At 37.8% G+C, this 17773-nt stretch overlaps 1 protein-coding gene across 16 annotated transcripts in view; it reads left to right on the forward strand.

Annotated features, from left to right (window-relative positions):
• The window catches only part of PICALM (phosphatidylinositol binding clathrin assembly protein), a 113967-nt gene that overhangs the window by 28781 nt on the left and 67413 nt on the right, over nucleotides 1-17773 (forward strand). For 15 of the 16 annotated variants that reach the window (XM_010356013.2, XM_010356019.2, XM_010356007.2 and 12 more), the window contains exons 2-3: nucleotides 9991-10133; nucleotides 15178-15253. The exons of the other annotated variant lie outside the window; for it this stretch is intronic. In XM_010356013.2, coding sequence (XP_010354315.1) covers nucleotides 9991-10133; nucleotides 15178-15253 — 219 coding nt within the window. The remainder of the gene's footprint in view (nucleotides 1-9990; nucleotides 10134-15177; nucleotides 15254-17773) is intronic. 16 annotated transcript variants of the gene reach the window in all.

Below are 17773 nucleotides of genomic sequence, written 5' to 3' on the forward strand. Positions count from 1 at the left end.
AGTGAAGTCAAGAGTATCCCAAGAGTACGTTTTTCTATAGAGCATTTTCATGACTTAAACTTTCCACTTTTGTTCTAAGAGTTTTTGTATTTATGACATTAGTGGGTAAAGAGACAAATGAAAAATAATTTTAAGAGACAGTAGATTGGACTGATTTGAAAAATATGTTTTCAGTGTTGATTAAAATTTTAGAGCAATTACATAATGACTTCATTTAAAACAATTTAATTTGCACTTTTAAAATTAAAGTTTGGACAGTTCAGTAAATTTGACTTGGCTTCAGCCATGACTTAGAGGCTAAATTTCAGACATATATTAATATGTAGTATCTTAGGGGTTTGCTTTGTGTACCCAGCTCTATCTGAATTCGTTCTTCTCTACATATTCCCTTTTCAGTTCCTCATCTTTCCTCTGCCACAAATAAAAAGGATGTCAGTCCTTTTTCTGCCAGGAAAATGCCTTTTTAAAAATCTCTTCTGTGTTCTGTTCTTGAAGTAGAGGCTTTTTATTGAGGCAGTTCATATCACTACAGTGGCAGGAGGAGGAATATGGGGTGGTATAAACTTGAAAAAGCAATTATGCTACTTTCTAGATTGCTAATTTTTTTTTTTTTTCCAAATTATCGCTGCACTAAAGCATAGACTAAATAGAATATTGTTGCTTTCTACAGATGTCTTCTAAGTTACATTTCATTTATTAGGATTCATTTAATAAATATTTAAGGTGTATCCTGCTAGGTGCTGGCAATTTGAGGATGAAGAAGACATGGTACTGCCTTTAGTGAGCTCTCTCATGGGAGAGACTGATATATGAGCTAGTAATTGTAATGAAGTGTGAAAAGTGCTGTAACTGTTGTATGATGAGTTAAGAGAGTATGAAATTGAAACCAGGGAAAATTTGCTTTCCCTTCCAAAATAATCACCTGCTCTTTTTTCCATCTCTGAATCCTATACATACAGATTACAATCACCACAATGTATTGTGAGGCTGTATCTTTACCCCCAAAGACCTCAGTTTAGTAGGGAAGAAATTTTGCTTCTTCTCAGCTTTGTATATCTAGGTATTTGGCATCAGTAGGTGAATCAGTCAGTTGTTGGTTTGAACTGTATCCAGGTCATTTCTAGCAAAAGGGATAGCTCTGAAAGTTTGTGGCTTCATCCTCTGTCTCACTTTAAGCATTTTGGAATATATACACACACTTAAACGTATATACACATACACTGTATGTACCTGAATGTAAGGTAACCCCAAATATAAAGCAAGCCCACATTTTCCCATTGAGACATTGACAGCCCCTCAAGTTTTATTTATTTTATCTGTTTAAATATATAAATGTTAGGGATATAGATGAAGCAGTCAGCCTCGTAATATTGAAACTCACTAGCGAGAATATGTATGAAAAATTACTATAAAAAGTAATCTGGCTGAGTGCGATGGCTCACATCTGTAGTAATCCTAGCACTTTGGGAGGCCGAGGCAGGAGGATCCCTTGAGCCCAGGAGTTCGAAACTAGCCTGGGCAACAAAGGGAGACCACATCTCCATAAAAATAAATAAATAAATTTTTAAAAAACTATTAGAAAGAAAAGTAATCTATGATTTTAAAATACTGATTTCTTTTCCTGATTCATATATACCTCACCACATAACATTTGACTCATTTTATATTCGTGCATATCTTGGATATTTTGTGTTTTTTGGTCATCCACAGCCCCCTTTTTAAAGTTATGTAACTTCTTTCCTTTTGTGTAAGATCTAATTTACATTAGAAATTTTTTCACAGGATATCACCATCCATTCTTGTAACACTGACAGTTTGTTTCTTTCGTTCCTCATGTGTATTTCTGATCTCTGCAACGTAACTTTATTTTGTTGTTTTTTAAAGTGTTCTGAAGACACCCAACACAATTATGCAATTATGTGGTATATATCCCCAGGAATACTTACATCTGTTAAATTTTTTATTTCTTCATAAGCACCTGAAACTAGCATTGATGGAGGTCTTTTCAGGTTATCTTCTTCAGAAGGAACTTTGTTAAACAGATCAGATAATGAGATGATTTGTGAAGACTTAGGGCAGTTTTTCTGTTGAATAGTTTTTGGAGAGGGGAAGTGCTCTCATTTTACCTGGCAATTTTACAAATGGTAGAATGATTTTTACATTTCTGGTGGGGGGAGGGTTGCCTTTTTAAATTTGTTTAAATTTATTTTTTTTAGACACAGAGTTTCACTGTGTTTCCCAGGCTGGAGTGCAGTGGCTGTTCACAGGCATGATTATAGTACATTGCAGCCTTGAACTCCTGGGCTCAAGGGATCTTCCTGTCAGCCTTCCAAGTAGCTGACTACAGGTGCATGTCACCATGTTCTACTCTATTTTTACATTTTCTAATTTTTACGTGTGTGAATCTTAGTCCATTCATGTTGCTAAGAACACGGTGACAGAAATAGCATATCTAGTTGTGCTAATACACTGATTTTTTTCCTACAGCTGCACTTTTTTTTTTTTTTTTTTTTTTTTGAGATAGATTCTAACTCTGTTGCCCAGACTAGAGTGCAGTGGCGTGATCTGGGCTCACCACAACCTCTGCCTCCCAGGTTCAAGTTATTCTCCTGCCTCAGCCTCCCAAGTAGTTGGGATTACAGTCATGTGTCACCACGTCCAGCTAATTTTTGTATTTTTATTAGAGATGGGGTTTCACCATGTTGGCCAGGCTGGTCTCAAACTCCTGACCTTGAGTGATCCGCCCTCCTTGGCCCCCAACATACTGGGATTACAGGCATGAGCCACTGCACCCGGGTTTTTATTTATACGTTAAGATAGGACTTTGACCTACCTTCCCCCCCACCGAGATGGAGTCTCGCTCTGTTGCCCAGACTAGAGTGCAGTGGTGCGATCTCAGCTCACTGCGACCTCCGCCTCCTGGGTTCAAGCAGTTCTCTGCATCAGCTTCCCAAGTAGCTGGGATCACAGGCATCCGCCACCACGCTTGGCTAATTTTGTATTTTTAGTAGAGATGGGAATTCACCATCTTGACCAGGCTGGTCTTGAACTCCTGACCTCGTGATCTACCCGCCTCGATCTCCCAAAGTACTGGGATTCCAGATGTGAGCCATCATGCCTGGCCAGGACTTTGACTTACTTTGAATGTGGGTTCTGGAGATTCCTTAAGGCTCATTTACCATTGTGAGAGATTGAACTTGTGTTCAAAATACTGACCTACTTCTGGCATAGTGGCTGCCAAATTCTCAGCGACTTTACCATGCAACTCTTATTCTTTTTGTTTGTTTGTTTAATTTTTTTCTGATGGAGTCTCTCTCTGTTGCCCAGGCTGGATTGCTATGGCAGTAATCTCAGCTCCCTTTAACCTCCGCTTCCTGGGTTCAAGCGATTCTCCTGTCTCAGCCTCTCAAGTAGCTGGGATTACAAGTGTGTGCCACCACACCTGGCTAATTTTTGTGTTTTTAGTAGAGACAGGGTTTCACCATATTGGCCCGGCTGGTCTCGAACTCCTGACCTCAAGTGATCTGCCCGCCTCAGCCTTCCACAGTGTTGGGATTATAGGTGTAAGCCTCCACGCCCAGCCCAGCAACTCTTACTCTTGTACCACCTCTTCCTCACATCCTTGAGGAGATAAAGAATGTGTCATGGCTCTCCTTTCTGCGTTGATCATGATAATGTTCTAAAGGGTGTGGGATAAATTACAATACAGAATTGGTGTGTGCTATGTGATATGAGAGGTACTGAGATTAGTTTATGGAAGTAACTTATAGTTCCTTTATAAATTATTTTTCACTAACTGTTCATATATGACATAGTTGCTGAATCATTTGGGAAGTGTTCAATTCTTTATGCATCACCTTGTATTTGGGCAAATTCAGTATATACAAGAAAATATTACATATGTACAACTTTTTTTTTTTTAGACAAGGTCTTGCTGTGTTGTCCAAGTTGGAGTGCAATGTCATGATCACAGTTCACTGTAACCTTTAACTCTTAGGCTCAAGCTGTCCTCCCGCCTCCCGCCTCAACCTCCACTACAAGCGCTAATTTAAAAAGAAATTTTGGGGCTGGATGCGGTAGCTCATGCCTGTAATCCCAGCACTTTGGGAGGCCGAGGCAGGTGGATCACAAGGTCAGGAGCTCGGCCAAGATGGTGAAACCCCGTCTCTACTAAAAATACAAAAGTTAGCTGAGCACAGTGGCAGTTGCCTGTAATCCCAGCTACTCGGGAGGCTGAGGCAGGAGAATTGCTTGAACCTGGGTGGCAGAGGTGGCAGTGAGCCGAGATCGCGCCACTGCACTCCAGCCTGGGCGATGGAGTAGACTCCGTCTCAAAAAAAAATTTTTTTTTTAGCTGGGTGCTGTGGCTCACGCCTGTAATCCCAGCCCTTTGAGAGGCCGAGACGGGTAGAGCACGAGGTCAAGAGATGGAGACCATCCTGGCCAACATGGTGAAATCCTGTCTCTACTAAACGAAAGTTAGCTGGGTGTGGTAGTGCGCCCCTGTAGTCCCAGCTGCTCAGGAAGCTGAGGCAGGATAATCGCTTGAACCTGGGAGGCAGAGGTTGCAGTGAGCTGAGGTCGCGCCATGCTCTCCAGCCTGGCTACAGAGCGAGACTCCATCTCAAAAAAAATTATTTTATTTTATTTTATTTATTTATTTTTTTTGTTGTTGAGGATCTCCCTATGTTGCTTAGGCTTGTCTCAAACTCTTGACCTCAAGCAATCATCTTACCTCACTTCCCAAAGCACTGGGCTTACAGGCATGAACCACAATGCCTATCCTCACACATACAGTTTTAAAAAATGGAATTGTACTGTGTATTTTTCTTTGCTATGACTTTTGACTTATTATGTGGTGAACATTTTCTCCTCACAGCTTTTATTTTTTGTGCCATGCATTCATTGGCCTCATAGTATTTCATGGTCAGACTGTAGTGTCATTTGATTAACTCTTCACTCTTGGATATGTCCGCTTAGTTTATGAATTAGGCCCCTTAGCTTCATTAGTATTGTTACAAAAGCCATCTGATTATCTTGTCAGTCTTTGTCATTGTACTCAGCATTCCATATTCTGCCTTTAGGAGTATTTCCCCAGTTAATTAAAGTCCACTTAATATGTTGGTTAGATTTCTTAAGGTGTAAGCCTGTGAAGAGCATAGTTTTGAGTTAGTTCTATTGGAAGTTATATAAAAATGTAACACTGTGTTTCTCACAGAAGACCCCGTAAACTTTACAAATAAAATTTTAACAGTTACATCTTAATTTGGACCATATTTTGTGATCCCTTTCACAGCTATTTGGAGTAAGAAATAAGACTGTTCATTGCATTTCCTAGACATTTGACATTTAAGACTAGGCAAATTTGCCTGTGTTTAACTTTGATTAGCCTACGTCTAATTTCAACTTGCATAGTTTTGAAATACTTAATTTTGCTATATGAAAAAAAATTTTGGTGATACTTCATATAAAAGTTTCTTATCCTCTGGTTACTATTTATTGACGAATATTCTTTTTGTTTCTACTCCCACCAAAGAAAAATTACAAAGATTTGATAAGTGAAGCAAAATTTGATTAACCAGTTAATTTCTTTGCCTTCGAAATTAATTTTATCTTCAATTTTCTTTTTCTTTCTTTTTTTTTTTTTTGAGACAGAGTCTCTCTCTGTAGGCCAGGCAAGAATGCAGTGGCACAATCTCAGCTCACTGCAACCTCCGCCTCCCAGACTCAAGCACTTCTCCTGCCTCGGCCTCCCAAGTAGCTGGGATTACGGTCATGTGCCACCATGCCCTGCTAATTTTTGTTTTTTTTTTTTAGTAAAGACTAAAAAAAACCATGTTGGCCAGGCTGGTCTCGAACTCCTGACCTCAGGTAATCCGCCCGCCTCGGCCTCCCAAAGTGCTGGGTTTACAGACGTGAGCCACCACGCCCAGCCGTATCTCCAATTTTCTAGATGACTGAATACATCAATTTTAGGTTGTAGATTTATGAGGGCAGTTGTTAAAAAAAGGTATCTTTCAAAATGGCCTTTTTGAAAAGGATTACTAAATTTTATATGTATTACTGTGTTTGGCTAAATGATTGTGGTATGTTGATTTAAAAACAAACAAACAAACAAATACTGATTTAAGCCAGGCTTCTTTTTTAGAAAATCTTATTTGGGTATCAGTATGGTTTTGGTGTAGCCTAGTGAGTTTCTGTTTAGGTGGGAACTTGAGAACTCTGCATTCTAATGGCACAGGCCACTGGCTGGGTTGCCTGACTGACTGTAGAAGTGAACCCTGAGTGTCCTAATTTAAGTTTCTGAAGTTGATGAACTCTGCCTGAGGACATCTATATAGGCTGAAGTTGGTGAACTGCCTGTTGGGAGAGTTTGTAAAGGCCTACACTGGGAATATGACTGTAATATTAATGAAACCATTTGGTAACTGCTTACTTCTAAATTTTTTGTACTTTGTTAAAAGAAAGAAAAAAGACTTCCCCAGAATACAAAAATACTGTTTTGCATTTCACTGTTTTTCTATTGTTTTTGTTTTTAATTCGTTTTCAACTGAGAACATGTATTAAATTGGCTGGTTGAGCATTTACTTGGTGTATGTTTTAATGGATCCTTATCCTTAGCAAAAATTTAATTCTAGTCATTAATCTGTCATTTAGCTTCTGTGACCTTGCCTATGTAAATACAGTTAACATCAGCTTTATCTACCTACCTCAGTCATTGTTGAAGGAGCGTGTGAAATAACAAAAGTGAGAGCATTTATGTTTGTATGGTGGGTATTGGTTCCTTCTGCTTTCTCTACATGGAAAAGTGATTGTCATTTCTATGGTAGGCTTATTTTTAGGCCTATTGTCTTCATCCCCTTAAATATTGGAAATCTTTGTAAATTCTCACTCATACTTAAAGCAAAGAACCTACGTACCATGTGGTACTTTTTTTTTTAGTGTGTGTGGGATTCAGAAATTGTTAATAATGAATATTCAAGAAGGTACTTCAGTTTTTGTATTCTTGACATAAATAATGAAAAGAAAATATAAGATCTGTCCTCATTTTGGTAACTTATTAGTTGCCAAGGGAAATTGTTACAGTTTTTGCTTTTTAAGAAATAGTATCTTCTGGATTGAGAGTGGGAAAAGCAGTAACTATTCAGAGTCCCATGATAAGTGTTAACTTTTGTTTGGAATAGTTTACTTTTGGTTAGTCAGAGGTGGAAAGAGTATTTTCCTTCCTGACATGGAGCTCAAACTTGAAAGCGTTTTCGGGCTACTATTGTATTAGAAACATTGTACAGATGAAAAATTATTGTATGGAGAAAATGGCTGAGTTAAATACTGTGGGCAAGTATATACTGCTAGTTTTATTCAATATCCTCCCCACCACACCTGTAATATTTGCATAACTTTGATTTTACATTTGGTCTGTTCTGGATTCGTAATCTCAGTGTGAATTCTTCATTTTTCCTGTTTTATTATGTGTGAAGAATTTTTTTTTTTTTTTGAGCTTCTGGAGTTATCCTTCAGAATAACTCCAGTTTTTCTGTGATTAATACTAAAGCATACTATAGTTTTTAATAAGCATTATAGTAAAAACCTTCATTTGTTAGATCCTCTTTTAATTTGAAATTTGAAAATTTGCACATGTATTGGGCTCAGCTTTGTTTTTCAACCTTTTGGGAACAGCAGGTTGTACAGATAGTTGTAAGATGTTGATTTAACTTTTAAGGACACAATCTTGGATGCTTTTTAAAAAAGCATGTTAAGAGTACCCATATGCATACCAAAATGAATGTCTTAAAAAATGACTGATCATTGTGTTTGAGGCACTGTTCCATAGGTCTTTGGGGATAGAGCTGAGAACAAAAAAGTCCTGCCCATAATGGAACTTAACATTTTAATTGAGAGAGAAAGACATTAAACAAATTAAGATGAGTTTGATGGTAATAAATACTTTGGAGAGAAATAAGCAGAGTAAGGGGGATAATGAGGGTTTAGAGGTAGGGGAATGCCCAAGGCTCTGTTATTTTACGTATTCAGGGAAGTTTATCTAATATGGCGACACTTTAGCAAATATCTATGGAAGTGACGGGAGCAAGCAGCATAGGTATCGAGCAGAAGAGAATTCTAGGCAGAAGGAACAACAGTACCAGACACCTGAATAATAGTGCTTGACATATGGGAGGCATTGCAAAGAAGATGGCAGTGATGCAGTGGGGGGAAGAACAGATCATAAAGGGAATATAGTATGGATATATGTATGTATACATACACATACGTTTTGTAAATATGTAGTACAGTATATATACACACACATAATGCGCCATGCACTATATAGTATTAAATTGTGTTTGTGTGTGTGTGTGTGTATCAAGTACTGTCATTGAAACTGAAGTCTAGTGTAATATGTTCAGTGCCATAGGCCGGTTATAAAGTGCTATGAAAATCTAGAGAAGGCAGAGATTAAATTCCATTTTTTACTCTAGGAAGTTGAAGCATGCATATTCAAGTTGGATTTACTGTTTCATTTTTGTTGCAAATAGTCTGAATTGTGAAAGCTTTGTGTCATTCTGCTGTTCCATGGGCACTCTGTTTGACTGCTTTTTTCTTTGTTCTTTAAGCAACATTGGCCATGGTAGCTGCTTATCTAAAATACATGTGTTTATCAAATATTAACTTATATAATAATTGGACCTAGTAAAGGAAAAATTTTAAGTAAATGTTCATAGTTACATTGTCATTTCTTGCTAGCAATCAAGGCCAAGTTAGATCATTTGAATTCATATTTAATCATTATACAATCAAGATTAAAAGTGAACAAATTAATGAGTCATGAATAACTTTTTTCCCTTTATTGTAGTTATAGCTGAGACATTTATACATTATATTTTATATGTATTTTAAAAGTAAGACAACTCATTTCTTGGTTTTCTCCTCTGTTATATCTCTAAATTTGATTATATTATATTACATTTTTTTATTGAGGCGGAGTCTCACTCTGTCCCCCAGGCTGGAGTGCACTGGTACTATCTTCGCTCAGTGCAACCTCCGCCTCCCAGGTTCAAGCAATTCTCCTACCTCAGCCTCCTGAGTAGCTGGGATTACCCATGCCCGCCACCAAGCCCAGCTAATTTTTTTGATATTATTAGTAAAGATGGGGTTTCAGCATGTTGGCCAGGCTGGTCTCGAACTCCTGACCTCAGGTGATACCCCCCCCCCCCAGCTTCCCAAAGTACTGGGATTACAGGGGTCAGCGACCGCACCCGTCCTATTTTACATTTTCTTCATTGAGTTTACCAGTAGTATCTCTTAAACAGATTGTAGGTTACTCTTCTTAAGTTTTATTAAGAATCTTTTTTTCCAGTTTTGTTCTCAGTATTACCTAGTTATCAACCGATCTGAGCTAATTCAGTAGAACTGAGGGGAGAGAAGGAGGATAAATATTTTGTATGAACAAACTGAGATCCAACTCAATTACAGACCAAATCTCTGCCCTGTTATCTTCCTGTTGCAAAGACAGCATTCTAGGGTGGATGTTCATAAAGGTAGTTTGATCTTCATGTTGTTCATTCTTCTGTATGGATGATTTCTTTAAATAAGCTTTATTTAAAGAAAAATGTTAAATTTTAAAGAGATGAATAATACCAGTAATTTAACGGAGAGTTTTTAAGTAGTAAGGAAACGGAAGCTTCCTCAAAACCTTGCCACAATTCATTTTGAGATGACCAAAGTACTTGAGAGTTAATTATACCCTGAGGGAGTTTGATTTATTTTTTGGTATTGTCAATCATTTATGTGATTCTAGTTGGTACCCTGCTTCCTAGGTAGATGATGGTAGTCTCAGTTGCTCTTAATTGAGAGATTTTTAACAACATCTCCAAACTATCTATTGCTGCTCCACTTTGTGTTAAATCTTTTGCCTGTTTGTATGCAAATCTCGTATTACCAATAAATTAAAACCAGAGAGGAAATTAATCATTTAAAAATTTTTTATTGCAGACTTAATTCAGTGCACAAATGAGATGAATGTGAACATCCCACAGTTGGCAGACAGTTTATTTGAAAGAACTACTAACAGTAGTTGGGTGGTGGTCTTCAAATCTCTCATTACAACTCATCATTTGATGGTGTATGGAAATGAGGTAAGCAGAATTTTTAATGAACAAGTATACTGATGTGTTGACTTATTGTTAGCTAGCTTCTCTCACTGAAACTTCAGAAACAGCTTCCAGGTACAAAGGGCAAGGTACCTAGCCAGAAATATAGTTATAGACCCTGCAATTTGAGGAAAGATAGCCTATAAGCCAGAAAGCAAAAAGTGGGTCAGAGCACGGAGGACATCAATAATGGATCAAGAAGCAAAGATTAATGCCTAGAAATGGATTCCATAAGCATCCCAGGTTTTTGCTGGTCCTGTTTATAGACTATGTGTTTGTCTATATCCATTTGTTCTTTTATTATAGCCCAGTTAGATTTTTTTTTTTTTTTTTTTGATACGGGGTCTTGCTTTGTTGCCCAGGCTGAAGTGCAGTGGTACCATCATAGCTCACTGCTACCTCAAATTCCTGGGCTCAAGGGACCTTCCCTCCTGAGCCTCACACATAGCTGGGATTACAAGTGTGTGCCACTATACCAGGCTTATTTTTAAATTTTTTTTGTAGAGATGGGGGTCTTTCCATCTTGGCTTAGGCTGGTCTTGAAGTTCTGGTCTCAAGTGATCCTCCCACCTTCGCCTCCCAAAGTGCTGGGATTACAGGCGTAAGCCATCACACCCAGCTTTAGATTCTTATCTGACCTCATGTAGTTGTTTGTGGAAGCACTTTGCCTACTTCAAAGCTGTGATATTTAGGACTAAGATGGCATTTGCTGAGAGGGACTGATTGAAGAGTGCCTTCTTCAGCAGAGAGGTGTGTCTGAAGCCTTTGTTGCCTAAAAGGCTAACAAATAAGATATATAAACTTTTGCAATTCTCTGTTTTGAGAGAATCATCTTACTTTCCATGATAGCCTAGCAGTTTTGGTTCATTTTCTCAGCTCAATAAACTTATTTGTAAAATTGTATTAACAGGAGCTTTTCAAGATCATCTGAGTAGAACTAGATAAATCTTCATTGGTATGTGCCTTAGAAAAATGCAGTCCAGGAGGATAACCCTCTAGAGATGAGAAGAACTTTACTCATTGGTACTAGTTTTCTGAGCGTAATGACTTACTGACATCCATCACGTCATGTGTTATTTTGGGCTTTTCAGTATTGAAATTATTTTCTGACAACTACCAATATAGCATTATTAAAGTTCAAAATTAAAGCAGGAATTTACCCACAACTTTATTATTCCGACACATCTTACTATTGGCACATTTTGGTCTTCCCTCTGGTTCTTGTCCAAAAGTATTTGTGTTTTTTAAATGGCTATAATCATAATGTAGATAAAACATATTTAGCTTTTTATATAATATCACACTGTCAACATCACCATGTTGTATTTTTTTATCATCTTTAATAACTGTGTAATTGATCATATAGTTCACAATTTTTAAACTATTTTCCTTGCTAGAAATTTAGTTTTCTGATTCATTGTTATACCACCACATTGAGTGGTTTTATTTGTAGTTTTTAATTTTTAAAAATTATTTCCCCTAAGTGTTACCTGAAATGTGATTACAAAGTCAACAGACATGACCATTTTTAGGACTTATGTTAGTTGCTTTCTAATACATTATAACCAGTTTATAGAGCTAATAGAAATGTTTGGCTATATTAGCTTAAATGTAACTTGAAACATCTTAACTAGGATAATAGTTTTTACTTCTGGCAGGAATATGTTTAGTTATCATTTTTCTGAAGAATTCCAAACGTGTATGTACTTTTCTTATCCGTCTTTATTTATTTGATATAGTTTATTTTTTAAAAAGGAAAAGCCACAAATATAACCACCTACACTGCCAGATAAGGTATCAATAATGGCTTTTAGAGGCTGTAAATAAGGTAATTGATAGTACTAGAGGCAAAATGTTAGTAAAGACAAAACAGAAAGTTGACAGTCATTTCGTAGAATTGATTGACAAGGGGAGAAAGATAGCATTTTAGTGTTTTTTTGATAAACTCATGTTTAGCTTCCTCTAGGTAGTTAAAGCAAATTCCATGCTCTGTTCATTTTTTATGCTAGTTTGTACAACCTTCAGGTGTTCCCATTGGCAGATGCCATTAATTTGTTAGAGGCTGTACATAGGATTTCACTATGCTGTGCTGACTGGAATACCATGGAGTGGTGGTTCTCAAAACTGAGTGGGGAAGGGGATGATTTTTTTTTTCCCTTTGGGGACATTTGCCGCAACTGAAGGGGGTTGCTACTGGTATCTAGTAGGTAAAGGCCGGGACTGCTTCAAAACATCATATAATAATGCACAGAATAGACTGGGTGCGGTGGCTCATGCCTGTAATCCCAGCACTTTGGATGGCCAAGATGGGCAGATCACCTGAGGTCCGGAGTTTGAGACCAGTGTGACCAACATGGTGAAACCCTGTCTCTACTAAAAAATACATAAATTAGCCAGGCGTGGTGTCGTGCACCTGTAATCCCAGCTACTCAGGAGGCTGAGGCAGGAGAATCACTTAAACCCGGGAAGCGGAGGTTACAGTGAGCGAGATTGCGCCATTGCATTCCAGCCTGGGCAACAGAGCGAGAGACTCCGTCTCAAAAAAAAAAAAAAGAAAAAAAAATTGCGCAGAACAGTCCCCAACAACAAAGAATTATCTGATTCAGTGTCAAGAGTGCTCAGGTTGAGAAACCTGGCCACGGAGAAAAAAATCCCTAGGCTGGGTGAGCATTGTGTTATAGACCCTTGACACCAGGCAAGTAGGTACTTCTATACCATTGTTACCAACTGGGTGACTTGGGTAAGTCACTTCTGGAGCTTCCTCAATAATATGATAGTATCTTCGTGATAAATAGAATTGACCAAGGCTCTTATTGTAGTATGACAAGTTATAGGTGATTAATACATGAAAATGTAGAGTTAAAAATTTGTAGGTGAAATTAGAAAAGAGACGTATGGAACCAAACATGGATTTATTATAAAGTATTTAATACCATTTTGGGTAATCTGAAATATGTTCTTTAAATATTTTGTTATCAAAAGTTTCTGATATACAGAATAGTAGAGTGAATGGTGTAACAAATGCTTATGTACCTAATCACCCATCTTCCACATTGCCATTCTTTAAATTAAGTTTTAGGATAATCCATTTCAGGTTACTGCTTATGACCCAAAATGGGAACCTATGAAGCCTTATTACTTGCCAGATTGTTGGCATGGTGCTCAATTTAATACCATTTTGAATAGCATTAGGATGCTGTTGAAACCAAAACCACAACTTGATTAAAGCCATATATGTCTTAGCAGCTAAATATGATGAAGGTAGAAAGGACGAATAAAATGAAAAGGAAAATTTAGATTTATTATCTCTAAAATCATGAATGAAATGGCTTGGTAGACTAAATTATTTACATTAATTTAGAATGCAGAGGTAAAGAAGAGTCTTATCAAAATCTATTAAAATCATAGTCTAATATTGTCTTACGATATTTTTTAACTTTTTGAAACACTATTTTAGGATAATTGTGAAATACGAGTCTTCAGTTTACAAATTGGTTTTCAAAATCCTGGTTTGTTAGTTTGGGGTGATCTCAGTTGAACAAGACTGATTTGGGGGCCGGGCACAGTGGCTCACACCTGTAATCCTGACACTTTGGGGGGCCAAGGCGGGAGGATTACTTGAGTCCAAGAGTTCCAGACCAGCCTAGGCAGTGTAGTAAGATGTTGTCTCTACAGAAAATTAAAAACGAAATGTGATCTGGACGTGGTGGTGCATGCCTGTAGTCCCAGCTACTTGGGGGCGAGGGTGAAGAGTGAATGGTGGGTGGTGCTTCATGCTGAGATGGTAGGATTGCTTGAGATCAGGAGGGTGGAAAGCTGTGATCACACCACTGTACCCCAGCTTGGACGACAGAGCAAGACCCTGTCTCAAAAAAAAAAAAAAAAAAAAAAGGACTGATTTCGGAGGTGATGGTGTACATCCTAGTTGATTATTAGCCTCTGCATGCATTAAAAAAATGAAGAAGAAAGTAAAAGAATCCTAAGAAGTGAAATTGAAAGGCATTTCTTTAGCTGTTTAGAGGCTGTATGTGAAGGAGACTAATGTTATTTACTATGGTAAGCACTTCAGAGAGCATTTTGGCAATATTGAGAAGATGAACTTTTACATATGTGCTGGCCTAATAATTCATCCCTAAGTATATATCCTGATAAACGAATATACTTACGCATGGAGACCAAGAACAAAGATGTCAATACAACTTTGTTAATAATAGTGAAAATTAGAAAGTATATCCATGCTAAATAAATGGATTTATAATGATGTATTCATTGGAATATTAGAACATCATTTAAAATGAAATGTTAAGTGGGGTAATTCTTAGGGAAAGTTTGAGTTAAAGCACATTGCAGAGTAAGTACACTATGATACTTGTGTAAATTTAAAATAGAAAGCAATTGGATAGTTTATAGATACTTGTATATCTAATAAAATGGTGAAAACCTGTGTGAAAGTAATGTGTACTTGTTTCAGGAAAGTACTCACCTCCGAAGAGGGAGGGAAGGGAGATTGAAGGTGTGGGTCTTCAATGGAGGCTATAATGTTTTGATTTTATATAAGATCTGAAGTGAGCATGTGAATTTGTTTAATCTGGACAGTGGGTAAGGGGATCTCTATTACTTTGTTGTGTGTTTAGAAGTATTTTGTTTTTTTTTTTTAAAGCCAAACTTTGACATACCAGATGGCTGTTTAAAATACAGATGCCACCTAGAAATGATTAGCCATAGTTTTAGTATGCTGTAATAAAACCCAAACTACTGGTTCCACTGCCTATTTGCTTTTATTATTTTGGCTTAATACTATAATATATCTGTGGGAATTTGGCTGTAATAAATTCTTGCATGCTAGTGAAAAATATGTATTATGTTTTTAGGTTTGGTAACTAGTTAATGGGAGGAGTAGTGAGGATGAGAAATTTAAACTAGATAAGCTTAATGGAATGCGTTAACCATAACTTTTCCTCCTAATTTTCGAATTAGAGTTTGTGAGATGGCAGTACCTTAATATGATGTAATTATTTTTTTTTTCCAGCGTTTTATTCAGTATTTGGCTTCAAGAAACACGTTGTTTAACTTAAGCAATTTTTTGGATAAAAGTGGATTGCAAGGTAAAGATAACTTTTTCATTATAGAAAATCAAAAGAATGACACCCACATGATGATTACTCTGGAGTAGAACTCTGTCTTTTAGAACATGTGCTACTTTAAACCTTATATTTTAGTGAAGGTTGTAGGAAAGAAAAAACTGTCTTTTAATTTGAATTAATATTTATTTGCCTACCAGATACTCAGAGCTCTCTGAGAGGTAGTACAGAGTAGTTATTTGAGAGCATGAATTCTGGAGCTGGACTGTCTGGGTTTGAATCTCATCTTTGCCACCTAGCAGCTATGTGAACTTGGGCAGGTTACTTCACCTCTGCATCAGTAGAATCAAGTAATAGTGTTAGTACCTACCCAATAAGATTGTCATGAGACTTAACCTAGTTAATTACTACAAAGTGCTTAGAACAGTGCCTGGCACACAAGACATGCTGTGTAAGGCCAGGTACAGTGGCTCATGCCTGTAATCCCGGCACTTTGGGAGGCTGAGGCAGGTGGGTCACTTGAGGTCAAGTGTTCGAGACCAGCCTAGCCAACATGGTGAAACCCCACCTCTACTGAAAATACAAAAATTAGCCGGGATTGGTGGTGCACGCCTGTAATCCCAGCTACTCAGGAGGCTGAGGCAGGAGAATCACTTGAACCCGGGAGGCGAAGGTTGCAGTAAGCCAGGATCATGCCACTGCGCTTCAGCCTGGTTGACAAAGCTAGACTCTGTCTCAAAAAAACAAACAAACAAAGAAATGCTGTGTAAATATTTGCTTTCATTGTTATTGTATTATTTTATGTTTCATTCCAAGAAATGTAGTTGGAATATTACATGTTTTAGTAGCTAAAGTGAATATAATTTATTAAGATGAATTATTTGTTTATATTCTTTTTTTCATATTCATTCATAAGCTGTTTTTTTTTTTTTTTTTTTTTTTTGAGACAAAGTCTCATTCTGTCACCAGGCTGGAGTGAAGTGGCATGATCTTGGCTCACTGCAACCTCCGCCTCCCGGGTTGAAGCAATTCTCCTGCCTCAGCCTCCCGAGTAGCTGGGACTACCCGAGCGTGTCACCATGCCCAGCTAATTTGTGTATTTTTAGTAGAGACGGGGTTTCGCTATGTTGGCCAGGATGGTCTCCATCTCTTGACCTCATGATCTGCTTACCTCGGCCTCCCAAAGTGCTGGATTTACAGGCGTGAGCCACCGCACCTGGCCTGTTATTTTTTATTTAGTAACTTGAAATGGACATAATGTGGTTATAGCTGTCCATGCATATTGTCATAATGTCATCTGTTTTTACTTAGTTCTGTAACTAGGCTGTTAGCATTATAGAATGTCAGCTTTAGGGAGAACCTCATAAAGGATATGCCGGATGAGTTGGGAATATTCAGTAGTGAAGCTCAATCAGGGAAGTGTCTTTAGAGAAGGTGAGGTTTATGCTTGGCTTCAAGGGAAGGATGAAAAGATGAGTTGGCTTAAGCACGGGTACACAGGTACAATACATGGATGTGAAAGTAAGCACAGATACACAGATGTATATGGATATGAAAGTCATTCACATGGACATGAATATTTAAGATTTATAGAGCAAATGAATGTGAAGAGAATATATATGAATGGTGTATTTGAGAACATGTAGTGGCAGATAGCCCTCAAGAAGCTGTTCAGAGCCATAATCAAGCACAAAAATATTTTATATAGTTGGAATTTCATAATGCAGTAGAGAGGAGGGGAGGGAGAATTACGTGTTACAAGGAAAGCATCATAGCTTAGTCAAGTTAGATCAGAGTAAACCAAATCTTGAAGATGCTGAGACTGTTGCAGTTGTTTTTCTTGTTATCTAGTGTAGAGTTAATGAGGGCCTGAACTGTGGTTCTTCTGGAGGTGTTAAAAAAAAAAAAAAGATCAGTGGAATTGTTTTGTGTGTGTGTGTGTGTGTGTGTGTGTGTGCGTGTCTGGCTGTATTTGAGTTTGGAGGTGTTCAGTCCAATACTTGTTTCCCTTTGGTAGGTGCAAGTATATACTTGCTTAAAATGAATTTAATACCCTATCTTCCAAACATTCTAGAAGACCAGTAATCTATACATAGGACCCAGTGTTACAAAATGCATTATATTTTAATAAGAGTTATAGTGCTCTAACTTAAGGAAAAAAAATTAAAACAGTAGACCCCCCCCTTGAAAAAATATTTTCTTTTTCTTTGAGACAGGATCTGGTACTGTTGCTGAGGCTGGAGTAAAAGAGGCCGGGGCTTGCTCTGTCACCTAGGCTGGGTGCAGTGGTGTGATCATAGCTCACTGCAGCCTCGAACTCCTGGCTCAAGCAGTCCTCCCTTCAGCCTCCCGAGCAGCTGGGATTACAGATGTGCACCACCAGGCCTGGCAAATTTTTTTATTCTTAAATATTTTGTAGAGATGGGCTCTTGCTCTGTTGACCAGGTTGGTCTTGAACTCTTGGTCTAAAGCGATCCTCGTAAGCCTCCCAAAGTGCTGGGATTACAGGCATGAGCCACCACACCTGGCCTGTTTTTGAAATCT

The sequence above is a fragment of the Rhinopithecus roxellana genome, chromosome 15 (genome assembly GCF_007565055.1).
Source record: "Rhinopithecus roxellana isolate Shanxi Qingling chromosome 15, ASM756505v1, whole genome shotgun sequence".
NCBI classification, from domain to species: Eukaryota; Metazoa; Chordata; class Mammalia; order Primates; family Cercopithecidae; genus Rhinopithecus; species Rhinopithecus roxellana.